Source organism: Podarcis raffonei, chromosome 7 (genome assembly GCF_027172205.1).
Source record: "Podarcis raffonei isolate rPodRaf1 chromosome 7, rPodRaf1.pri, whole genome shotgun sequence".
Lineage (NCBI taxonomy): Eukaryota > Metazoa > Chordata > Lepidosauria > Squamata > Lacertidae > Podarcis > Podarcis raffonei.
In genome coordinates, this window is record NC_070608.1 from 79,330,054 (window position 1) to 79,356,601 (window position 26,548).

General features: G+C 41.9%; 1 protein-coding gene and 2 long non-coding RNA genes across 19 annotated transcripts in view; 2 read left to right on the forward strand and 1 right to left on the reverse strand.

Moving 5' to 3' along the window:
- The window catches only part of CTNND2 (catenin delta 2), a 515,372-nt gene that overhangs the window by 482,772 nt on the left and 6,052 nt on the right, over positions 1 to 26,548 (forward strand). For 8 of the 11 annotated variants that reach the window (XM_053397153.1, XM_053397156.1, XM_053397155.1 and 5 more), the window contains 2 exons: positions 11,955 to 12,081; positions 22,266 to 22,394. In XM_053397153.1, coding sequence (XP_053253128.1) covers positions 11,955 to 12,081; positions 22,266 to 22,394 — 256 coding nt within the window. Of the gene's footprint in view, positions 1 to 11,954; positions 12,082 to 18,747; positions 19,193 to 22,265; positions 22,395 to 26,548 lie in introns of those variants that run through there. The other 3 variants (XR_008331611.1, XM_053397163.1, XM_053397157.1) reach the window with 3 other exon arrangements.
- LOC128417922 (uncharacterized) overlaps positions 1 to 26,548 on the reverse strand; it is a 75,162-nt gene that overhangs the window by 21,338 nt on the left and 27,276 nt on the right. For 3 of the 7 annotated variants that reach the window (XR_008331613.1, XR_008331615.1, XR_008331612.1), the window contains exon 5: positions 25,688 to 25,951. This is a non-coding gene — a long non-coding RNA (uncharacterized LOC128417922). Of the gene's footprint in view, positions 1 to 1,252; positions 1,451 to 3,599; positions 3,767 to 25,687; positions 25,952 to 26,548 lie in introns of those variants that run through there. The other 4 variants (XR_008331616.1, XR_008331614.1, XR_008331617.1 and 1 more) reach the window with 3 other exon arrangements.
- Positions 23,619 to 26,538, forward strand: LOC128417923 (uncharacterized). Its single transcript, XR_008331619.1, has 2 exons — positions 23,619 to 25,047; positions 25,899 to 26,538. It is a non-coding gene; the product is annotated as an uncharacterized LOC128417923 (long non-coding RNA).

A 26,548-nucleotide genomic window follows, 5' to 3' on the forward strand; every position in this document is an offset into this window, starting at 1 on the left:
GTTTGCTAGGGCTATATTGTAATACAGCAATTTTAATCATCTTGTATCATAACTCGGCAGGGGAGAAGTATGTAGTTAGCCTGGTTTCATCTTCAGCATCCTGTTCTTGTAAATCAGCTTTTGCAACGGTGACACCAACATTAAGCAGAACAGACCCTGATTTGTCTCTAAACATACAGCTCAGTAGGCAGAATATCACAAAGCTTGCAATGCAAATAACTGATTGAAACCAATATATTCAGAATAGCAAGTGTGAGTGACTACACAAATACCAACTCTGCGTGACTGCACATTTGAAAAGTGTATCTAGAAATTGATAACCTCAGTTTTTGCAGACAGTGCTTTCTTGGGGCAGAGGTCGATTTAGGGGAGAGCAACTGGTTCGCTCACGCTGGACTCCAAGCCAAGAGACCGCTGCAGGGAGCACTACAACAGTGACTTTGAGTGAGAGGCGAGGGGGCCTGAATTTTGGCATCACACAGGGTGCCACTGAAATTCAAAAGCTCCAACTCAGTCACTGTTTAGGATTCCTTTAAAAAAAATGTTCCACAGTGGATAACATAAGGGAAATATTCTGTAGGTTTCCATTCTGAAAATCCAATTCACTCAGACCATGTTAGCCTAAATCCCAGTACTTCAGTTTAACTAGATTATGATTTAGGCTGATCATCTCTCTAAAATTTTCTATCTGAATGTTAAAACATAGCATAAGCAATTACTCGTTGGTCTTTCCAAGTGATATTTCTGCCAGCCTCCTTGAATCTTTTATTCTGGATGACAACACTACAAAAGAATCTTTAAAACTGATACACTAAACTGTCACTTTTTGAACATTTATCACAACTTAAAAGATTTACAGTGCAAAACTGGAGACTTCCTTTTGTGTCTTCTGTATGCCATTTATTGGACTAAAGCTGATTTCACCTGCACCAGGTGAATTAAAAAGTTATGCCGTACTGTGGGTGGCCAACCTGTAGGGTGACTGCCCTAGTTTCACTGAGAGTGGAAACTTGGGGCCCAAATAGAGTGGACTGTTTATGCCACAGAGTCAAACTTGCAGAGTTCCACCTACCTTCCCAACACTGTTCTGCTGCCTAACTAGGTTGCGGCAGTGTTGAAAAAGGAGCTGCATATATAGTAAAGATCATCACACTAGGGTGGCATTTAATTAGGCTTGTCACTTATCAAAAACCATGTGAATTGCATTATCTATGGGCAGCTTCATCACTTAATAATTGCGCCATTTACTTACTTATGCCATTGAACCATCACAGATGAAACATCAGAAGCAGGATTTTCATACCCTCACTGTGACGCAGTGCTTTCCAGTGGAGTTGGGTCACACATTAAGTTGTGAGTCATCAGGTGCTGGGTGACGAGGAAGTGATGCTCATACTGTCGTGAATTAGCCCTATGTCTTGCTTTCACATACCAATTTAGTATGGGTGCCCTTAAAAACAGAAAAGGTTCTCATTGGGATTATGGGTAGAATCCACAAAAGGCTACTGGCATACAGATCTCATTGAAGTCCTTTTCCTGGAGACAGGTTTTACGGATTGTCCCAAATGTGAGTCAACACACAAATGTTGACAGTATAAAGGAATGGGTGATCTGACCTAGTGAATGCATATACATTTCTTTCTGCTTTGAATGCAAAATCGCTAATCAAGGGCTCTTTCACAAACAAACTCCGGAAAATTCAAGCCTAATAATTATGTCTATTTATTTTTCTTATCTTAACATAGCATAGCATATTATCTTCAGAATGAACATTTAAATAAGTAAGGTAAATCTAAGCTACAAGTGTGTTTTAAGGCTGCTTTTAAAAAAAAACCTACCGAAAATTGTATTACTTAAAAACCTCCAGATGTAGTGAACATTTTCTAATTCACTTGCATAATCTCCAGTGGCTTCTATACATTTCTCAAAGCCACATCATTTATTCTGCCTGCTTACATGCAGATTTAGGACCACAACAAATTTCAGGGAGCTTTTCACAGCTTTAGTTATTAAAAGGTCCTATCTTTGCAGACAGTAGTGTAGCTTTTGATCTTTCTGTAAAGAAAGACAGACAATTCTCTGTACAGCACAGCACCTCAGTCTGAGTAATTGACTGACAACCTTCCTTTTGAAGTTCGTTATTTAACTAAGTCTCAAAACTTGCTCCAGGCAAGAGAGAGAGAGAGAGAGTCAGAGGTTTCTGAAGGGCTTGTGTAGGTCAAGGCTGCTCCAACTTTCTAGTCCATTCAGAAGTACAGTGCCTTTGGAGAAGATTTCTAATGTTTTTCAGCCAGTACCTTCAAATTACGATGATTCCTTCATAGCCCACCAGCTCAAACCTTTCCAAAGGTTTCACAGTACAAATAACATCTTGCACCACAATGCTTCCCCCTCTGGGCAAATGGTGACTTTTGTATGGTCTACACTGACTCACAGTACTTCTCCAAGGTTTCAGCCAGGAGTCCTTCCCAGGAGTTGGAAAGCCAGGAGATGCCAGGGCTCTTGCACTCAGCTGTGGCCATTTCCCAAAGCTGATCAGCAGAGGGCTAGCTTGCGCTCACCCCTTTTTATCTCACAAAAGTGGATCACACAAGTGAATCCTCAATATGCCCTTATGCCCTGGTCCTTGTAAAAGGTTTTGCATGTAATGGACCTGTGAGCCAGCCCCAGGTACAAAAGCAGAACTGCTGCCAGAGCCCCTTAGCTTGCACAAGGCTGTGCCCACAGTAGGAGCAGAGGAGGTATCTTGTATTGCCATTCAAGTCATACTCTTAAGCTCAGAGATGTGAAGTTGCATTGCTGTCATGATATCATTTCCAGCTCCCTTTGCTGATATTCCCCTACCACGGTACAATAAAGCCAGGCATAATGCCTAGTTATTTCCTGCTCTTAAGGGAAATTAAACAAAGTGACCAGTGCATGTAGCTGGAGAACATGAATTCTGCCAGAACCATCTGAGTGAGTCAATGATAAGCTGCTAGTTTCAGTTCTTTCATATTCAGTGTAATCTAGTTACACACTTGTTCAAGAAATAGCTCTGGGAATAATGGCTTATTGGTTTTCTTGCTCACAATTTGGGGGAGGGGGGGAGCTGGCTGCTGTTACCTGAATACAGATATAGAAGTTTTTTTGTGATCCTGTTTTTATGGCTGCTGCTTTAGTTCATTTAATCAGAGGTGAATCAACTAAAATTTTAATCACAGATTAAACTTGTGCCCTTGAATTAAACCGTGGGGAGGTGGACTTGCACACAGCTGAGCAGGCTACACAAAAACACACGCTCTCTCTTTTTTGTGTACCAAGATTAATAATAAAAAGGGCTTTCCTTCCAAAAATGAGCAATAATCAGATTAATAAACAAAGGCTATCTTACACTTAACAGAAATGGGTCTTTGTTCTCTAGATACTCAAAAGATGCACCTGTGCCATTGGATAACATGCACACTTATTAAACTTGCATTAACTCACCCTCTAGCTTTAATTTAGTTAATTGGTTAATCAACTAAAACATATCTAACTAGTTGACAGCCCTGCTTTGTTCCCTCTGACGTAGAACAGAATTTAAATTTTATTACTTGCATCTGTGACAGTTGCGATACCATTAAATGAAATCCTTTCACTACTTGCTCAGAATGCCAAGTGTACACTTGAAAGATCAAGGTGCCCTCAATTCCTCTGTGGAAAATGACATAGGGGTTGCAGGAGGATGTTGGAGTCCGTGAAAACCCTTCTTCCTCCAGCTGGAGCCTCTGCTAGATCAAAGTTCCTAGAAAGAGAAAAGAGCCCTTCTGTTCACAGAAGGTCAATCTTTACTCCAACCCTGGTCATCTGATAAGCTGCTCTCAGTCTATGCCTAATATTCATAGCTTCCATACATAGCATAATCCTACATTTGGAACCTTGAAAAAGAACTGGAACAAGTTCACTTAGCTGTAACACTTTTTTATTATTATTAAGACAGTCTTTACATTCCTCCAATGTCTATATTTCCTCTCTTGTTCATAGTTCTAAACTCCTCATAGAGATTGTACTTCCATAGTGCTTTTCTTGTGCAAGGTTCATTATAATCTTTTTCTTGTCCTTCTATGAGATATTTCCCTTCTACTCCCATTTTATCGATGGGGAACAAAGTGATACAGGCTTTCTCAGGACCACCTAAGGACATGATAACTGAAAGTTATTTTTTGGGACAGATTTCATTCCTCTGGAGCCTGTAAAAATACGTTGCATCATACCACCATAAGCTGACCAGAAAGTGATGGAAGTATAATTTGCTCTCAACACGCTGCCTCTCTCAAATCTCTCCCAAGATCTCTCTCAAATGCTGTGGCTAGCCATAATTTCATATTTACACCTACCTAGAATTAGTAGCTACAACGCTAAATCTTGAACACTACCTGTGAAGAGGAAAGTTTATGAAGTTCTCAGTCAACACATTATGTTACATCCTGGACAGTCCGTCACTGAGGTTATCAATGAGGTGACTGTGGCTACCTTGAGGTTACTGAAGCTGTTCCCTGTATCCATGAGAAGCTCAGTTACAGACTTTCCTCCTCCTCTCTGGATCTGTTGCCCATGAGATTAAGCGCAGAAATACCAGATCCATATGATTATAACTTGAATTCAGGCTGTTTTCCACAGACACTAAAGCATTTTACTACACAACGGAAGTCTTGGATGGAGTCACTTTAGTTTTATAGTTCTAGTTCAACTTGGATTGTGTGGTTCAATGGCAGGGGATGGTGTACGGTCATGTGCTTGGGCAGGAAGAAGTGAGGTATAATTGTATCATTTTTCAATGCTTGTTTGTTTTATTTCTCTTGCCTTGATTAAAGCCTTCCTCCACCTACTAGCGTTATCTAGGTTAGACCTGCTTGTGCATGTTCATTGCTTCAATCTCTCCTTTGCGGTGCCATGTAGGGAAAGCAGGAAAGGGGCAGTTACTAGGTGTAGTTATATCTCAGGTACATATACATCTAAGATTTTTTTTTATAAAACCCCCCACAAAAATGCTCTTTTTTGCCATTTAACCTTCATTATATGCAAGAAAAAGCCTTTGACATTCGCAGTGAACCCTCCCACTCTGAAATCTCGTATACCTTCCTCAAAACCTGAAGTAACCCCATTTTCATAACATCCTAACAGCTTCTAGTCACGGTATACTTTGCTGAAACTGTGGCGATTTGCTGTAATGACTGTAGTTGTACTTCTGGCATGCCCAATAATTTCTTTGGATGCCAACCCCATAAACAATACATCACAGCATAGTTTGCACCATGCAATTCCCCTGCATGTTATGTCTAATCGTAATTCCGCAATTACACTAAATTTGCACACTCCTCCGAGCCACATTTTCTCCCAGAAAAGACTTGAAACAGGTCACAAGGTTCCACAACGCTCTGAGTGGGTTTACAAGCCACCTGCATGAATTGAACTATTTTGAAAAATGCCTACATGATTTGATGGCGGTGCTTTTATAGGGCTTATTATTTAGTTCCCTGTATAACATCAACAATATGAATAATGAGGCCTGTTATGTCTGAGGTTCTGTCCTTCATGCTTTGTCTCACACACTGCTCCCTGTTCTTACAGCTCTGTTATTCATTAGATTAGGTCTTGTCATCCTTGCATTCACAACACAGGAAATCAATAATTAATTATGGATAGGTAAAGCAATGCCTGACTTGCTTTTGAGACCTCCGTAGACACACATTAGAAATAAATTATCGGGTATTGCTCTCTAGAAGTTTTCACTTAATTGACTTGCCATAAGTAACTGCATTCAGAGCAGGGTGCTGCCCTCCACCAAGCCCTGGTCTCCCCTTGGCATCCTGAACAGTACTGTGCTCAACAGCTGGTGGCTAAAGGCTAATCTTATATTGACCTGAATTCTGTATATGCCCTGCAGCCCATCTCAGCTATCAATCTCTTGACAGCTTGCTGCATTGGTCAGTGCTGACTTGCCCATAACCACAGTCTCTACAGCAAAGGTGGAGAACGTATGGGTCTACCCCAGATGTTCCTGTGTTCCATCAGCTCCAGCCATCATGTCCATTGGTCAGGGATTATTATTGCACTGACCTACCAGGTGGTCTCTAATCATGTTGTCTTTATCTTTCATCCTTGTCCCTAAAACACAAGCATACAAACCGAAGCCCATTCTCTTCGCACCTTGCAAGGTCATTCTTAGCCATCCAAATCCTAAGGAGCTTGGCTTTGCGATTGACTTGTGTTGGATTGTCGATTCCACACAATCAATAGAAGTGTGATGGGCTCAGTTTTTTCTGTCTGAGCTGACAGCTGGAATTCATGTGTATCTGTGGCAAATTGGTTCCATGGCTCTTTGTCATAATACACTGCTCATGCAATTACTTTGCTCAAGAACACATGAAACTAGGTTGTAAGCCTTGGCAATTTTTATTTCTTTTTTTTTAAAAAAAAAAGCTCAACATATGCCTCAACGTTCTGCAAAGTAGCCCTGAATTTCCTTCTCCTTAAAACTAAAACTGGAGGTTTAAGAAGCTTATAGGTGAAAAGGGGTTTCTGTTGCCTTATGACTCACCTAATCAGCAGATTTTGAAAGTAAAACAAATCCTGTAAGATGCCTTTCATGTGGCAAGCCAAGGTGATGTGCAAAGGTATAGCAAATTAACAGTACAAATCAGGAGGAGAAGTCCACAAAGCAATGAAGATGTTGTACATTTAGTTTTTGCTTAAGAATGTTTTCTTAAATCTTTTGGTGCATTTCAAATGGGTATTCTATGCATTTTTAAAATTCTACGTTGCTTTGAGACAAATTTATATCATCAGCAACAAATAAAGTGGTGGTGCTGGTGATTTAAAACATGGTACCATAGGTTGGAATCAAGCACTAGCAAAAAGCCTGGGAGAAGAAGTGTGTCTTCAACTTGGAAAACATTCTAAGTAGTTCTTAAGAAATAGTTTTCATCAAGAAAAGCAGGCAGAGAGATTATTCAATAATTTGGGGGTTGGATTTTGGTTTTCAGAATATCTCTAACAGATAATCAGTGCATCTTCTATAAGGGTGAAAGGATCGAAATACTGATTTTGAAGACCACAGTTCTTTAAATAAATAGTCTTGACAATATTTATTAACCATGTCTACCAAAATACATGTTGGTATGAGCTAATTTTGGAGATTAGTAGTTGTAGGCATGACAATAAGTAACTTAATTAATAAGTAATCACTTTTGCAGTGTCCTTGAGGTACTGTTCATCAAAACTACGAATAAATAACAGGATGGGGATGTTAGAATATTAGTGGACACCCACAGTTCTCTAATCAAAAGTAAATAGCCCAATTCCTTTCAGCTTTACTTTTTTATTTTTAACAGCAGCTGAATGATCTATACTTAAGAACTGCAACAAGTTTTAGATTTATTGGGGCTGCTTTCTTAACATTTACACCTAAACTCCAGCTCACACCTCCTGTGGTATTTCAAGGAAACATGGTATGAGATGTGTGCATTAAGGAGAGCAAAGAAGGAGTGGCTGAAGTCTTAAGAGCCTGAAAGTCTAGCTTTTCCTCCTCCACGGTCATCCATGTATATCTTTCCATCTCAAAATCTATTCCCCACTTCCTCTCTGGCTACTTATCAGATAGGTGCACATAATGATCTAGCAAAACAACAACAACCACCAAATTCTCTTAGACCTTTCTATAGAATTGCTTTAGGGGGAGGGGGTGAAATAGTCATTAAGCAGATGTAGCCAAGAATATAGTTGTGAATAAATGTTTCAGGAGATGCTACTAAAATTAAATAAGTACCTTCTTTTCCCCTTTTGGTATGCACTTCTTAACTGTTAACTGCAAGTAGCCAACCATGCCATAACTCCCATAATGTGACGTCTTTCTAAATGTATCAAGTATTTCTGTCTTAATTTTGCTCAACGAGAGTAGGATGTAGGCAGGTAAATTGAGTTCAGAAATGCACTTGTACATCTCTTGCTTTTGGAGAGATTACTTTTTCTGTGCAGGAGACCCTTATATACTGTACCTTTTAAGTATCCAAATCAATTTAATTAAATTTCATTAGAAGCACTAGAGCTGAAACAAACTAATGAAAGCAGCCAGCACATCAGGTGGTATTTATTTCTGCATTAAATTAGAAATACTCCCTTTTGGCTTCTAAAAATTAGTTTAAATATTTAACACTAATAGCTTTTGGAATTGTTGATGAAGTAGGCCTAATGAATTTGTTACTGACAGTTTACCTTTAAAATGGAAAATGGGCTTGTTTTCTTGGAACCGAGACAGGCTAATGTTATATTTTGATTACTCACATTTGAAAATATTGTGATGGTCTTACTGGACATGCTCATGAAGAATCAGTGCAATGTGAAATTTATTTCTTATTTCTTGCTTTGGTCTGACAAAGCACTATTTCAGCTGAGTCGAATTTACATGTGGCGTGAAATCAAACTACAGACTGGCCCAACGAGAACTTTCTGTTGCTTATGTGGTAACTTATTTTGCATGAGATTCTAGTGATGGGGCAAAACCAAATTATAGCTAAAACAGAATACAGACATACCTTGGAAGTTGAATGGAATCTGTTCTGGAAGTCTGTTTGACTTCCAAAACATTAGGGAACCAAGGCGCGGCTTCCGATTGGCTGCAGGAAGGTCCTGCAGCCAATTGGAAGTTGCGCCAGACGTTCGGGTTCCAAAGAACGTTTGAAAACTGGAACACTCACTTTCGGTTTTCAATCGTTTGGGAGCCAAAACGTTCAGTAACTGAGCCGTTCGTCAACCAAGGTACGACTATATATTGAGTAGATTGAAACATAATATAGTCAAGGAATCAAAGCCAACTGTAGACATATGACCTCCTACAGTAAATTCCTATGATATTAAGAGTCAATTTGTGTAGATTATTTGTTTTACCCTGCATAGCTGACCTTTCTGGCAAGGCATTGCCCTACACACACCAAGCCAAGGAAGGCAAATGGCTGATAGTTAATTCTTTATTGATGAATGCACACATTTACAGCAGCTTCTAAGATGCACCAGAAACACACCTCTAGCATCTATGTAGCTGACACTAACTTTTCCAGGTTTGTGCCTGTCAGAGCAGTTGAAGCAACAGTGGGATCATGCGCCCCTCCATGGTCTTACACACTGTCATCTGACAAAGTGTGTGCATGCAACCTGAGACTTCTCCGATGTATTGAATGTGTCTGGTTCTTCCAAAAATTCCAGTTCATTTTGTAATGGCATTGGGGTCTGGGTCAGAGAGCCAAAGTTGCAAATGGTTAAAAGAGAGGGTGCAGTTGCTCTGTCCCATCCCTTGCTGCCTTCGGGGTCTCAAATATGATGCAAAGTTCCCATTTGGGGTTCAGGCTCCTTATAGCATTGATTGTATAGGCTGGTTTCTGAGATGTTGGATTATCTAGGGTTGGTCAGAGGTAGGACTCACATTCCACTGGGATTCCAACAATTCATTAAAAAAGAGAGGTCAAAATACTGTGTAAAATCTTCTAAGCAAAGTGGGGAAAGTCTGCCTTTCTCACTCTAATCATGCAGCAGCCATTTCCACAGAGCTGTGTATGCTTTGGAGCAAAGATATTTTGAGATCAGCATTAAACAACGTGAGCTGCTTTGCAGCTGACTCTAAGCTTTTAAGAGCCCTTTGGGACAAGCCTAGATTCATAGGGGGAAAACTCCATTGACTTCCATTGACTTCAAAGTGATCAGGTGATTCGAGTGCTGTTAAGCTTTCATTCCTCAAGCCATTAATTTAAGAACACTCATACCGAGTTCAGTTGTACTGTCTTGGCAGTTCGAGGATTGTAGCCTTATTAATTTAAAATAGATGGTATATATTACCACGTGTAATTAAAAATGCACACCTTTTAATTTTTAATCTATTAATTACTTCCAGCACTGAAACAGCTTGATACTTAGTGTTTTATATCTTATCTAGCCACGTAAAATTGCTGTGTCTATCAAAAACAGTTGTATAAATGCCAGCTGTTGTAGCTCAATTCCTCTGTTTAATTTCATCTAAATTTTAGGGCCGTTTCATATCTAAGTTGGAGAATAATCTCTGCAGCTGACATATGGTCACTAGGTTTTGTAGGTTGATATGTGAAGCTCTGGGGAGTAAGTTGATGCTCAAGACATTTTCATTCTATTATATTTGAGAATAGGCTATCTTAGGGCTTGTTTTATTTTCTTTAGCTGCAGTCATCGGCTATACCTTGACTTTCCACACCTAAGCTTCTTGTTAATCTGGCTGTGTTCCACCATAAGACATTGCTAAACATCCTTCTTTGAACAAGCAATCATTTTCTTTTTGGACAACATCCTAGACAAATGGATTTTAGTTGGAGAAGTTCTCTGTCTAGATCCCTAGAGAGCCCTGAATTAGGTATCTTTCTCAATTCCCCCTTGAGTTTTGCAGTTTAATCAAAACCCCTGAATGTGGCTGAAAATCAAAAGAACATTGCTTATTATATTATTTATAAAAAATAAAAATGGGTTTGTTATCCTGATTTTACAAAAGATTGTCCCTACCCAGTAGCCATTCATACATCAAATAGAGTACTTTGGAATAAAGAGTGCTGGATTCAGCTAAATCCAGTCTAGCATAATCGAGTGCTAGCCAATGGGGCTCCCCCCCCTATCCACTCTTGGGGGGTCAGGAGAACACCCAGAACAGCATTTGGGGGGGCAGGAAAGGAGTGGTTGTTCCATCTGGCAAGCAGGAATGCTCCCACTGATTGAATTATTGTCTTGGTGTGATGTTGAATTCCACCCACTATGTTGACAATCTATTGCTTGCCAAATTAATCTGAGCTATAGTGTGTATTTGATGAAGGATTAAGAATGAGGTTTGATTTGAAAAGCCATGTAGAATCTAGCTTTCACTATTTGACTTTGGTGAAGGGAAAAGACAGATTTTCACTTTTGCTCTACTTATATATGTGAATATTTTGCAAGTTAGCAATTATTCTTTAAAGGAAAATCAACATTGAGTACAGAAAAATAAGTGCACAATCCAATCAAGTACTTGTTACTCTCATTAATATCATTGGCAGAGATTTAAGAAAGTACTTAACTCTCCCACTAAAAAATTTAAAAATTCAGACAGGTTCATCCCATAACCTTTTATTCATAATTGGATGTAGGTGTTCCAATTTAGAATGTAAATATTCCTTCAGCAAAAATACTGGAGCAGCGGCAGAACAAAAAAAGTGGTAAGGCCCCGAGTGATATCCAATAAAGTCATACCTAGAGTAGACCCACTGAAATCAATGAACATAATAGGCATTTAAGTCCATTGATTTCTCCTCTGAGTGTGTGACATAGCTGGATACTACTCAGTAGTTAAAATAGGAAACACAGAAAATCTTGTTCATACTCATTCAAATACTGAAAATCCAAGAAAGATCACCAAGCTCTTTTTAATGATAGATTACATCCCCCCCCATCTCAGAGTAATATTTTCCAGCATTCTAAGTGTGAGTGGCAGACCTTACGACACACACTCATTTCACCACGGCATGTGTGTACATTGGTCAGGAGGTGCGAGCGTTGTCAGTAATCCTATAATAGTGCACTCACACTTACAAACTGAATGGTAATTGTCATTATGGTGCAAGGTTTTTGACTAACTTTATGATGTGTTTTTAATCATTGCGACCTGCTCTGGGATCACTTGGCAACGAAAGGCAGGATATGAATTCTGTGATAAATAATACATGAAATTGAACATTTTTTAAAAAAAAAGAAGAGGATATATTAAAAAGGATCATGTGAGAGGTCTGTCTGTTGATGAAGAGCAAGACCAGTCTGTAAAAGATAGCATATTCAACTATTTATTCCTAACTTGGCTTACTTAAGTTTTATTCTCAAACATTGAACGTGAGTATATTTTTTGCTGATTTTGTCAAAAAAACAACCCCTTCTCATATGTTCTCCCCGTGCAGGATGGATGGTCACAGTATCACTTTGTAGCCTCATCTTCAACGATAGAGAGGGATCGGCAAAGGCCGTACTCCTCATCGCGTACGCCCTCCATCTCTCCAGTGCGCATGTCTCCCAACAACCGTTCAGGTAAGCCCAAATTTATTAATAAGCTGGGAAGTAACCCATCACAAGGGAAGATCTTTCCAGTCTATATATGTTAACTTTCCGTGGATGTTCCATCTCTCCTGACAGCAAAACAATCAGGATAAACCAAAAAATGGGTCACAGTTGTCTTTAGGATTAGTACTAAGAGGGGTTTTTTTTCTTTTCTTTTTGGGGGTTTGTGTGTTCTGAACAACAGGCCGAAATGAGGGCCTGAGAGAGTGGTTTGATGCAGGGATACCAAAGAAAGATGTCAAAAACTCCACAACGGCCAGTTCTACTGCTTTCTTAAAGAACGGTATAAACTTGTAACACAGACACCAGATGGACATCACAACAGTGATAGGTCATCACAACTTGTCCGCACCCGAGCAAGCATTCATGCATTCTATATATATACAAAGCAGCATGTGTCACTTCGGCCGAAACTTCCCTGAGCAGATGAGGGAATTGGTGGCAAATACCCAAGTCTTACAGGCAATTCCCCTTTCTGAGCTCAGAGCCCAGCACCCCAAGCCCCCAAAGATAAGGATAACATCAAAACAAGCCAATTAGCATATATCAGAGAGAGTGAATGTAAACATATATGAGCTCATTGTTACAACTACCAATTAATTGTGGGCTTATCTTGACTACCAAGATGGCATTTGCAGAGCTTCTGGAACAGTTAAGCTTTGATTCAACACAGGAAAGTAGTTGAGCCAATAGATAATTTGACTTCAACCTTAGTAACTTTGCTTTAAATCTCTACTTAGCCATGTACTTGGTTAGCTATTTGTACAGTGGTACCTCTGGTTAAGAACTTAATTCGTTCTGGAGGTCCGTTCTTAACCTGAAGCACCACTTTAGCTAATGGGGCCTCCTGCTGCCGCTGTACGATTTCTGTTCTCATCCTGAAGCAAAGTTCTTAACCCGAGGTAATATTTCTGGGTTAGCGGAGTCTGTAACCTGAAGCGTATGTAACCCGAGGTACCACTGTAAATTGTTGATAATCAAGCCATACCCTACAGAGTAACGTCGGAAGCAACATGCTTTTAAAGAAATTCTGTCTATGTAATTATCAGTAATAATTACAATTTTCCATGTTACTTGACTGTGAATGATGGGCATGGCAGCTTCACCTATGTCCTACCCAGCTCATCACTGCTGAAGAGAGTGGGCATGCCAGCCCCCCAGGGAGCTCTGGAATAACAGCACTCTCAGATGTCCCCAGGAGACAGGAGTTGGATATGACCACTGTGGGGAGCCTGAAATTATTCCCATGACTTTGAGCAAGCTCTGCTCCAGAAGGGATGCCCTACTCACGAATAAAGACTTGCTTGCAAATAGGATCTAATTGTGAGCAGAGCAAGGAAGTCAATAATTGGGTGTAGCTAGATGGAGAGAGAGATGATAGATGATAGATAAGAGGAAATGAAGAGCCACCATCTCTCCACAGCTTCACAAGAAAGATAACCCTGAAATACTGGGTGCCCCCAGGAGCTCTCTGGTTGCCCATAGAGATAGATAGTCAGCAGGTATAAAGGGGTATGAGTTTCAAATGTTTTCCAACTCTCAATTTTAAAAAGCCTGCCAAAGAAGGGCAGTGCAAAAGAATGCTCCAACTACCGTACAATTGCGCTCATTTCACACACTAGCAAGGTTATGCTTAAAATTCTACAAGGCAGGCTTAAGCAGTATGTGGACCAAGAACTCCCAGAAGTGCGAGCTGGATTTTGAAGGGGCAGAGGAACCAGAGACCAAATTGCAAACATGCACTGGATTATGGAGAAAGCTTGAGAGTTCCAGAAAAACATCTACTTCTGCTTCATTGACTGCGCAAAAGCATTTGACTGTGTCGACCGCAGCAAACTATGGCAAGTTCTTAAAGAAATGGGAGTGCCTGATCACCTCATCTGTCTCCTATGTGGGACAAGAAGCTACAGTTAGAACTGGATATGGAACAACTGATTGGTTCAAAATTGGGAAAGGAGTACGGCAAGGCTGCATATTTTCTCCCTGCTTATTTAACTTATATACAGAATTCATAATGTGAAAGGCTTGACTGGATGAATCCCAAGCCAGAATTAAGATTGCCGGAAGAAATATCAACAACCTCAGATATGCAGATGACACAACCTTGATGGCAGAAAGTGAGGAGGAATTAAAGAACCTTTTAATGAGGGTGAAAGAGGAGAGTGCAAACTATGGTTTGAAGCTCAACATAAAAAAAAACTAAGATCATGGCCACTGGGCCCATTACCTCCTGGCAAATAGAAAGGGAAGAAATTGAGACAGTGAGAGATTTTGCTTTCTTGGGTTCCATAATCACTGCAGATGGTGACAGCAGTCACGAAATTAAAAGACGCCTGCTTCTTGGGAGAAAAGCAATGACAAACCTAGACAGCATCTTAAAAAGCAGAGACATCACCTTGCCGACAAAGGTCCGTATAGTTAAAGCTATGGTTTTCCCAGTAGTGATGTATGGAAGTGAGAGCTGGACCATAAAGGAGGCTGATTGCCGAACAATTGATGCTTTTGAATTATGGTGCTGGAGGAGACTCTTGAGAGTCCCATGGACTGCAAGAAGATCAAACCTATCCATTCTGAAGGAAATCAGCCCTGAGTGCTCACTGGAAGGACAGATCCTGAAGCTGAGGATCCAATACTTTGACCACCTCATGAGAAGAGAAGACTCCCTGGAAAAGACCTTTATGTTGGGAAAGATTGAGGGCACAAGGAAAAGGGGACGACAGAGGACCAGATGGTTGGACAGTGTTCTCGAAGCTACCAGCATGAGTTTGACCAAACTGCGGGAGGCAGTGGAAGACAGGAGTGCCTGGCGGGCTCTGGTCCATAGGGTCACGAAGAGTCGGACACGACTAAATGACTAAATAACAACAATTTTAAAAAGTAACATGTTGGAACTTGTTGGGGCTATTTGTGAGTGTCACTTGGTTGAGAGAACTTGTGCACTTCATAGATACTCAGTTTTATTATTACAGCAGAAGGTCTTCTGCTCAGTAATAATTCACTTTTAACAAGAATGATGTAGGTGGTGGTGCTGATGCTGACAGCTTTGCCATGAATTCATTCGCAATCACAAAGGCTTTTATTACTAGAGACATTGCCAAGGCCACCACAATAATGTGGCAGCTTTTTTCTTGTTAGTGGAATCAATGGAGAAAAATGCTGTTAGCATCCTTTAATAAAGGACCTAACCTTGAGAGACCTTCCTTTATCTACCATATTCTGGTTAGATTTGGTGCCACTTAAGGATGTTTTTCATTGTGATGAACATTTGTTACAACAATTTACTCATTCCGGGCAATTTTATTCTCTCAAGTCTCCTAAGGGGGTGGGGGTAGATGTGGGGGAAGAGAGAGAGGCATTTTAATAATTTTTAAGGAAAACATCCTTGTTGAAAGGAAGGACAATTTTGTTATAATCCATGCCAATTAAGGGGAAGGGAGTCCTTCCTGAAATACTGCGCAAGGTAAAGCATTGTTCTTATTAATATAGAAAGGGTTTTTTAATTCACGTTCCTTTCTCTTTGTAGAGGGTGTTTGTTTGTCAAGTAGCTTCCAGTGTAAGAGAAAGAAAATACTGGTTTTTCCTTAGTGAAAAATTGCATGATTTAAATACTAGCTTCTTCTGGGGCATAGCTTAGGGGAGAGAAGGAATGTTTCTGAGAAGCACACAACTGGAACTCCTCATTTGAGAAGGAGATGCATTGCCCAAAGTCCTTCCAAAGCTAGAGAGATGAGTGGAAGGTACAGTAACTGCAGAAACGATTCCAGATCCCTTGAGTTAAGAGATCTTGTCAGAAATTACAGGAGATGAAATAACCAGTCTATTGGTGATCTATCTGTTTGACTACAATCTAATTTATAGCCTCTTACTAATTAATACTAAGAGAGTGGTTTTACGTTCGTTGACATTGCAATAAATGGAGTCTCTTAAAACATACTAAAAAAAAAGGTAAAGGACCCCTGACAGTTAAGTCCAGTCACAAATGACTCTGGGGTTGCGGCGCTCATCTCGCTTTACTGGCGGAGGGCGCAGACGTTTGTCCGCAGAGTTTTTCCGGGTCATGTGGCCAGCATGACTAAGCCACTTCTGGCGAAACCAGAGCAGTACACGGAAACGCCGTTTACCTTCCCGCTGCAGCAGTACCTATTTATCTACTTGCACTTTGACATGCTTTCGAACTGCTAGGTTGGCAGGAGCTGGGACCGAGCAATGGGAGCTCACCCCGTTGCGGGGATTTGAACCGCCAACCTTACGATCAGCAAGCCCTAGGCTCAGTGGTTTAGATCACAGCGCCACCCGTGTCCCAAAACATACTAATAATTTTCCTTATCTAAATAACAAAAGCAACACATTGTAAAGTATAGGACTTTATAGAAGAGTGGGGTAGGGAGTGGGAACAGAGTAAGACTGGAGAATTAGCTTTTGTTAGATCTGTTGAGTTCTGTCTCCACATCAGTCCATTCAGACACCATGTCGCACAAATACATCCATATACAGAGTCTAGGAGCTCGGCTACCCTTCCACTTGATTGTATTTTCTAGGTGTGAGTCTGAGCTGTTTTCCCCTTGCCCTACTCCTTTCCAAGGGAAAACCTGCTCTTTAGCGATCATTTGGAACAAATGGCAGCCTAGGAAAAACTTGGAATTGCTGTTTGCTCTGATTGAGCACTATAGAGTTGTTTTCCCCAGGATGGGGAAGCAGCGGGACAAGGGGATGTGTGGATAAGCACTCAGTGTCTAAATATATGCTCCTTCATGTTGTTGTCGTTTATGAAAAGTCACCTTTCTACACAGTGCCAGTATTTTGCACAATTGAAACTGCTGTTCTATCATTCCAGTGTTGGAGCACCAACCACTTTGCCATTGATAACTGCTTATGTTGCTCCTCTGTTAGGTTCCATAGTATTCAGACATAATACAGCAATATAGACACATCAGTTATTTCTTCAATACAATATTGAGGTGAATAATGGCCAATGAGCTACCACGGCTGTCCTATTGCAGTGTCAGCAGGAATGGGGTGTTATTTGAACAGAATATAATGGCTGTCTTGGCCAGAGAAGAAAGAAAATGAACCCAAGTGTAGTGAATTAGGTTAACAGGAAAGTTGTATGATCACCTGGGCAGTCTAGTGCAGAAATGAGGATTGCAATTCTTAATTTCTCTTTACACCATGGAAGGATAACCTGCAGTCCTCCAGACATTTTTTACTCCAACTTCTATCGGAAGAACAATCAGGAATTATGGGAGTTGTAGTCCCAGCAACATTTGGTGGGCCACAACTACCATGTTCCTGCTTGTAGTTGCAGTTCATTATCATAGAATTCACACGATCCTTGGAGGCCAACTCCCTGCTCAGTGTATGATCTGAAGTGCCAGATGCAACAATAGCATGCCTGACAGCTGGCTGTCCAGCCTCCAGTGAAAGAGAGGTCACCACCTCCAACGGTTGTCTGTTCCACTGCCAGACAGCTGCTGCCATCAGGAATTGTCTCCTAATGTTTGGTTGAAATCTGTTTCCCTGCAGTTTCTAGTCTTTCCCTCTGGAACAAGAGAGAACAAGTTTGTTCTGTCTTCTGCCCTTCAGATATCTGAAGGTCACTGTCATCCCTTAATCTTCTCTTCTCCAGGTTCAACATGCCAAGCTCAGTCAACCATTCCTCATAGGACCTTGTTTGCAGATCACATGACCCAGTTTGTTAGTGTCTCTCTTTAAATATGGTGCCCAGAACTGGACACAGTATTCCAAATGTGACCTGATGAATATGGAATAGAGCAGGCATAGGCAAACTTGGCCCTCCAGATGTTTTGGGACAACTCCTCCCATCATCCCTGACCACTGGTCCTGTTAGCTTGGGATGATGGGAGTTGTAGTCCCAAAACATCTGGAGGGCAGAGTTTGCCTATGCCTGGAATAGAGCTTAGCTATTTACTTTCCATGATCTGAATACTGTGCTTCTATTGATGCAGCCTAAAAATGTATTAGCTTTTATTTATTTTTAGCAGCCGCATCGCACTGCTGCTTCATGTATTTGGCTTCCGATCAACTAAGATGCCTAGATCCTTTTCACATGTATTACTGCCAAGCCAGGTTTCTCTCCCCTACCCCATCCTAAGATTCATCCAGCCCACATTTTACCACTTTATCAACAAGGATATCATGGGAGACCTTGTCAGATAGTTTGCTGGAATTCATTTCCATGATCTACCAGACTATCAAGCAGGGAAATATGGTTGGTCTTGCAAGATACATTTTTAATGACACAACTTCACACCACCCCAGTCCTAGGTCAAATAATTTCCCTCCGTTTCCTCCTGTCAAAGGGAGGGGGGAAATTTAAAAAATAGCCACTCTTGCATTGCCGATTACCCCATCCATGACACATGACCAAGCACAGGATGTGGTACAACTCAGCTCCCAGTCAAGTAGTAAGTAATCACACACACAGAGTTCATAATTTGGATGACAAGGCACGCAACATTGGACTATGGGTCTCTGGCTCCACATATTGTGCACACTTGAAGCTTACAAGGGGGCAGGCTTTGTGAAAAAGGCACTGTGCACACTTTGCATGCAACAGCCTGGTCTCACAACACACATGTAGGAACTTGAGCACGTTGCTAACACTTGTCTACCTAGAACCCTAACAGGTATATCGCTTTGAGACTTCAGAAACAAGCACCTGACAGCAAACTTCACTCCAACAACTGAGACTGCCAGGGCAGAGCACCCCACAGAGGTAAGCAAAGGAAATGGAAACCTCATTCTTCAAAGTGCAGTTCCCATGACTTCCTCCCTCTCAAACATTTCATTGCCATGCATTCCATAACCTACCTTGAAATAATGTGACTGCTTTGTCTTGTTTGAATGGTCTTTTCTAACACCCTTCCACTGCTCCCCAGACGGTGGGAAGTCCTCATCGTCACATGCCTGCAATCTGCTTCTTGGCAAAAGTCTACTTCAGCCATTCCCACAGTTGGCCAAACCCTCACGAGTACATTTGTCTTACAGGATCACAGCCCAGGTGTAAGGAGCCGAGTGAGCTGTCATCAAACATACAAAGTTTTATTGGACACCCCCCGCAAAAGGAGAAGTGAGTGGATTCACAGTCTCTGCAGTCTCTCCCCCACCGCCATGTCAGGTGGGCTACTGGTGCATAACCACAGGCACTCCGTTGGCACCTCTCTCTCACTGCGAATGCATAAATCCTCACTGCGCATGCAGCCAGAGGGAATGCCTGCTCCAGCTACTGCCTCTTGCTCATTGTTCCCTCTCTCTTTTGGTGTCCTCTCTGCAGGCTGCTCTCCCACAGGTACAGGTTGCACCCTGATCCACACGAACCAAAAGGGGAGCCCCAGTCTGACCAACAGCAGGAAGGAAGATGCTCCCAGCCGTTCTCCTGTAGGGCTGCTGACCTGCTTCCTCCAGGGAGGCACCTTCACCACCTTCATCCTCGCAGGTTCCATGTCAGCCAATAGTGCAACAAGTGGCTTTCCTGATGTGGTTTGGGTGCCGTTAAGAGACTCGGCTGCAGCTGCTCTGCAAAGCCCACTGTCCAAAGCACAGGAGCCGTGCTGGAGGGGCCGGGTGGCAACCCTACACACTGCCTTCCGTTTCAGGATCTCTTCTTGATGTCCAAGTGCTGCTCAATAAAGACTTTGACTCTACCATATGTATTGCTTCTTCATTGCTAGTGAGTGGCAGATGGGTCTCCTCCCTGACCCCAGCCTAATGGTATGCCTTCAGCAGGCTGCAGGATGGGTCTCTGATGGCAGTGAGCTGGGAGTTGCAGGAGCTCAGCAGCCTCTCCTCTCTGTATTTGTTCAGGCACTCTAGACTGTGAGGGTGTGCACAAGGTGGGGTTGGTGCTGCTGTTACGGTGTATAAGGCTGTATTTGAGGGTGTGAGGAGGGTGAGGGAGATTTAATCTTGTTGAGTGGCTAGCCTTGCCAGGTAAGGTGTGAGGCAACATACTGTGGTGAAAGGGGGAGATTGATCACATGGGTTGCCAGTGGGAGGGCTGGTCTCATGCAGGAGCCATTCTATTGGCCCATGTAGTGCTCCTTCCTGATTGGTTTAGGTAAGCCATCGTGTTCTCCTCTCTCTGCTTTTCCTAATATGGTGCTGAATTTTAACCTGGAGCCTCTGTGTGTAAAATGTGAGCTGTCTCCTTCTGCAATACCTGTGTTCATTGTGTCTGGGTGTTGGGGCAGGGGACAGAAATATGTGCCCTTTGATGCCTCTGGGTTTTGGGTGGGAGGATTGTTTGCTGCTGTGCTTGAGAGGTTAGGGAGCAGCTCTGTGGCATTTTGCAGTGTGGGTTTGAATCCCAGGAGCATCCTCTCTTTTGCCCCCAACATCACATTTTTAAGCAATGCCAAAGGTAAGTGAAAGCATCATTTCCCCCTTAGTGTATGCTTGGAATCCTTTCTGCCGCTTCCCAACTCCATGCCCTATGGCAGTGATGGCCAAACTTGGCCCTCCAGCTGTTTTGGGACTACAACTCCTATCATCCCTAGCTAACAGGACCAGTGGTCAGGGATGATGGGAACTGTAGTCCCAAAACAGCTGGAGGGCCAAGTTTGACCATCACTCCCCTATGGAGTCACCCAATTGTGTGTCTGTGACCACCCTTGTTGCCTGTCTGGTCCCTTCCTTTGGTTGCTTGCTTCTTTTGAACCCAAGGGTGGATTTCTGAGCCCTTGGTGCAGAAGGGATGTGTGTGTTCTGTGCCCAGGGAACTATGTGTTGTGTGGGCTTTCCTCCCTCACTGTTGTTTGTTGTGCTTATGAAGAGCATAAGGGAATCCAAAACCCTGTTTAGAGGAATGCCTAAGGACTGACAATACCTAGGTTGTTGCTGGCTCTGCCACTGAAGGCATGAGAATGCTGTGCTTTCATTGTGTGTGCTACAGAGGTGCCCCATTGTCATGCATTCGTTGGCTGGATTTGTGTCTAGGAGGCTCTCCACGCAGAAATTTACTGCTCAGCTCATGGAGAGAGAGAGAGAGAGAGAGAGAGAGAGAGAGAGAGAGAGAGAGATGTGGAGGAAATGTTATGGACCCATGGGGACAGGATTTGGATGTGCACTCCCATTGTCCCTCACACAATTTGCACTGCATGGAGGTAAAGGGCTAAAGTAAGCCTCCATTGTCAAAAAAATGGATAAAATATTGAAGAACACAATTGCTTTTCCAAATGGGTGAAGCAAATGACACAGATTGACAGTGAGGGAGGGAGCCTCATAATTTGATTAGTTTTGTGATACACTATTGGCTTCGTGCAAGCTTGCAAATTTAGCTGGAGATTGGGAAATTTGGGTGGCTTGTGGTGAAGTATGACAGGATAATAGAGAGTCTGCACTGGGATGTTACTTGTATTCATGACTTGATAAACATAAAGAAATTTTAAAAGTATTTATTCCTACAGCAAGCAATAACTGTTTACGTTTACTTTATTGCTGAGAGAGTTCATAATTTCAGTAACAGAGGAAACTGTGACGTCTCCAGCCATGCTAAATGGTCTGACTTGGGGATTGTCTCCTGTAAAGCAGTCAAGCTATGTCTATTTACAGTGCAGGAAGGTGGTCTCTGTCCAGTTCTGTTTATTATTACATTTACAAGTTTCAGCCATGTGCCTTGTGGTGTAATTAGTGGTTCCTTTTCACAGGGGTCAGAAGGGGGGGGGTATTCCCAAACAGATACTACTAGTTTCATTTATGCGCATTATGATGTAATCATTGTCTTGGGGGAGGGGGAACCACCTCCTAAATAAATGTCCAGCAGTCGTGCATAAGACTGACACAACTTCTGTACGATGTCTGGATAGCCTTTTTCTTGGTATCTTATGTACAGGTATTTGAATACACTGAATTCCAGACTCCTTGAGCGACAATTGTTAAATTTAACTGCTTTTTTTGCCCAGATGCTTCAGGTTTTCAAATAACATCTGGTTGCTTCACATGAGCTAAACGATTCCAGCCTTTCTATCAAAACGGATTACCCTTAATGCAGATGCATATAAGGTTACTGTTAAGTGGTCAAAGTAGCAGCATTCCTAAGAATTTGTGCCTGTTTATGTATTTACCCCAGCGGTAGGTTTTGTATCTACTTGTGTGATGAGAGAGGTTAAAAATCCAAATTTGTTTTTGTTTGCTAGCAAGTGCCCCAGCTTCACCTCGGGAAATGATCACTTTAAAAGAAAGAAAAACAGACTACGAGTCAACCGGAACAAATGCTACTTATGGAAATAAAGGAGAGCACACTTCTAGGAAAGACGCAATGACAGGTGAGGCAGATGTTGTCGCATGTTATACATTCAAAAACAATTGAAGCAAAAGTATTGCATATACCTGTATGCTACACATTTGTAGGCTTTAAGGTTTGCGGAGCATCTTTAGAGTCCTTCCCAAATGTAGATGTGTATTTGTATTGTTTATCATTATGCTGCGATCTGAGCTCCAGCTGACATTTCCTTGTACTTGTGATATTACTAGTGGCCATAAATTGAGCCCGTATATTTTGTATGTGTCGTACATTTAAACAGGTCTGTATTGTAGCTGCAAGCAATAAAGCATTGCTGGGTTAGATAGGAAATTATGATTTCTGTTCCTGCAGCATAATGTTTATTCAGTGATAAAGCTTCGTATAGGAGAGAAGCTTGCATTCTAATAGTATTTTTTCTTCCATGGGGAAAAGAGGTTTTATCTGGTTTTATAACAACATTCCCCCCCACTCAAACAGAAGGGCAGAGATGTGACATGCACTACACATTTTGGCTTTGTGGTGTAACCCTAGATGAGCACGTGTCGTGGTCTCTAGCTATAGCTTTTGCATGAATATCGTATGGCTTAGCAGAAATTGGAATAACCACGCATCAGATGAGTACTCTAATCACCAGGACTTCATTTATATCTTTTAATCTGTTTTATCCTTAGGGAATATAATTTTTTTCCTACTCTCTTTAGGCACACCTCAGTGAAAAATTTCTTGTTCCTCCAAAGCTTTGAGGAATCAGCTTAATTATTCATTGGTGTTAGCTACTGGGTATTTAAGACCTGGATGTTTGTGTTGCTTTCTGAAAGAACTTCCACTCCTCTCAAGCGGAGGCCAGATTATTCCGGGCAGAGCAGGCAGGATCTGGCCCATGGAGCCAGAAAGCTCCTGCACCCCAACCTAGAGGAATGTTTCGTGTTCTTCCCCCCCCCCCCCTTTCACTAAGGGGCTGTGAGGGAAGGCAATAAAGTGCATTAGTGGATTTGGGAGAGAACTATCTCACCCAAGTCTGCTGTTGGGAACTGCTGACTGAATTTGGCGCTTTCTGCCAGTTGTGGGAAATGGTTGGCAAAATAAATAACTTGAAAGGGAGAGAGATTGTAGGCTTGTCCACTCATTCTGGTTATGCCCCGCCCATCCAACTCAGATTTGGGCTTAGACAGAGAACAAACTTACTACACGCTAAAAATGAAATTATTGTCCAAATGCACACAGAAGAGGGAGGCATCAGGAATCCTGAACAGGGACACTTGTGAAGAGGACATCTTAAGAGGCCTTGTGCATGTTGACTAGTCCTGTAATTTGGGAGGATTTAAAACCATGCAACTGCAGGTGGCTAAAGGTAGCTGTGACAAATCTGCCTTGGCCTCAGCTTGGTGACATTCTCCCTCTCAGCACCTATCCATCTGCCAAGCTAAGCACTTGCTGGGCTTGTGCTGCTATCATGCTGAAGCATCTGTCCAGTTGTGACACCTTGCACAGAGGCGGCTCACCTTCCGTTCCCCACTGCAGGCACAATTTTATATTTGTAGCAAATCCCTACATTGACCAGAAGTTTAAGCAGAAGGCAACAGAGAGGTGGAAATGTGTTGTTGTAGCTTCCCTGGATATTTTTGGTTGTGCACAGAACCTGTTTAAACTTAGAGCTGTTCACTTTTCACTTTCTTGAAATGGCTGTCGAAGTAAACTCTCTCCCCCTTCATTTCCAAGAGGGCAACATTTGCCCCCTGGGTGTGAAACATACAAGCATGTGAGATGGAGGGAGGCTGAGCTACGAAGAGAACAGGTGGGAAATTGTATGTATAAATATTAACAAAAGTAAATAAGAAGCATTCGTAATATTTAATTCCAGAGGTGGCAAACCACAGGCCATATCAGGCGCACTAGGCCGTTTTAAATGGCCTTCCATCACAGCACTGGGCTTGGAGGAAAGTAATGGAAAGAAGATGCCTTTGCCTCCTGGCATCACTGCAGCTTCAAAAAGTCAGGATGCTTAGAAGGTCAGGGGGGAGATCCAAGGGAATTTGCAGGAGAGGCTGCACAGATGCAGAAAGAGACCAAAGGGCAGGGGGAAAAGGATTGATAGTGACTGTGAGGAGGGCTGCAAGGGAAGTCAGAGGGAAGAGAATAAATTCTGGGTTGGCAAGCCCAATGGCAATCTACCTAGGAAAGAATGGAAAATAGCATAGGATGATACGAGAAACCCTACATTACAGAAAAGGAACTAGACAGTGGAGCCCAGGGGTGAGAAAGGATCCCAAACCCTAGTGGTACGGATCCCATCTGGCTCTTTCTTAATTTTTTAAGAATTCCTCCATCACAGCATTGGACTTGAAATCTACAGAACCTCTAGACTGTGGTACTTGATATTTCCTTTCCATGTTGAGGTTCTGACTGGTACCAGGAATCGGGAGCTGTTGCCATTCTAAACGTCTCATTCAACAGCAATTCTGTTACATTTAGGATCTAACACAATTTGCTACCACTGATCGGCAAATCCTTCAGGTTTTCATCAGGATTTCAGCTAACGGAGCCAAAAGATGAAACAAAATGGACAAAAGCTATGTCACAGCCAGCATGGAGCATGGGATCCTTTGCTCCTCACTAGATTCTGATCCATCAAGAATTCGTGACCAGCGAAAGGGCAGCTTCCACATTCCGACAAGGTATTGTGCTTTTGGTGTTGGATTGCAGTGTTTGAGACCAGGGTCGTCACTTCACACATTTACTCATGGCCAATTCCAGTATCTGTATAATGCAACATTAGCACGTTCACACTTTACATTAAAATGTTCCCCCCAAAACTTAACCTGTGAAGCAGGCCTAATGTCGGACTTAGCTGACATTTGTGATTTGTCCCTAAACTTGATTTTGGAGGACATGCTCGCTTGTCAGGATCTAATTTGGTAACGCAGAAGGCCATACAAATATATTAATACTTTATAAGAGTTGTAGCACATTCAAACTTATTTGAAACTCCCTACCTACAGATTATCAAGCAGGCGCCTTCACTGTATTCTTTTTGCTGCCTGCTAGAAATGCCATTGTGAATTTTAATCTTAACTTTTTCTCTGTTTTAAAGTATTAATGACATCAATAAAAATTTACATCTTGTAAACTGCTTTAAGTGCTTTTTTTTACACTCAAACAGTGTATAAATTTCATGCAATTAAACAAATATTAAGCAAGCTCTAGTAAAGGCAAAAAAAGTTTATTGCACTTTATCTACTCTGGCTTTTTCATCTTGGCTGCTACACCAGTGCTTTTTCATACATATTTGACCACCAACGCCTTCTCCCCCCCCCCCATTTTGCCTGCAATTTTCTCTCTGCCTCCTCTACACTCACTTGTTTTAATTGGGCACAAATATACACAAGCAATATCCTCATTGCTGCCCTGTCATATTCAGCACATCATGAGCGATAAGCTTAGACAACAAAGCCAAAAATAATTGATCTACAACAGTTTGCATTATCTGATTGACAACAGAGATCACAAGTCTTATTTGCTTTTTCAGGTTACCTCATCTGAGCTCGGGGCACGTTGTTACCACATCAAATGAAGCCTCGTCTGAAGAGAAAGGGAAGAATAAATGAAAGAAAAACATATTCTCTTTGTGTATGAAATGTATACATCACCTTGAAAAAGAACCTCAACAGGCATGAAAACAAAACAGGCTCAGCCAATCTTAACAACAGTTCAATAAAACATACTACAAAATTGCAGCTTTGTGGGCCTTTTTTTTTAAACTCCCCCTGGCCAGATATTGTACACAGGTCTTCTTTCAGATTGTGTTGCATGTACAGATACAGTGGTGCCCCACAAGACGAAAATAATCCGTTCTGCGGGAGCCTTCGTCTTGCAGGGATTTTCGTCTTGCGGAGCTCCGCTATCAGCCGATCAGCTGACAAGCGGTAAAACAGCTGAAAGCGGCTTAGCGGCTTTTAGCGCTTAGCGGATAAGCGGCAATTTAGAGATAAGGAGCTTAGCACCTTTCAGAAAAGGCAAAAAAAAAGGGAGGCCACGGAAAAAAATTCGTTTTGCGAGTAAGCCCCATAGAAAAAAACGTCTTGCGAAGCAGAAAAAATGTCGGAAAGCCCTTTCGTCTTGCGCGTTTTTCGTTTAGCGGGGCATTCGTCTAGCGGGGTACCACTGTATATGTTTTCC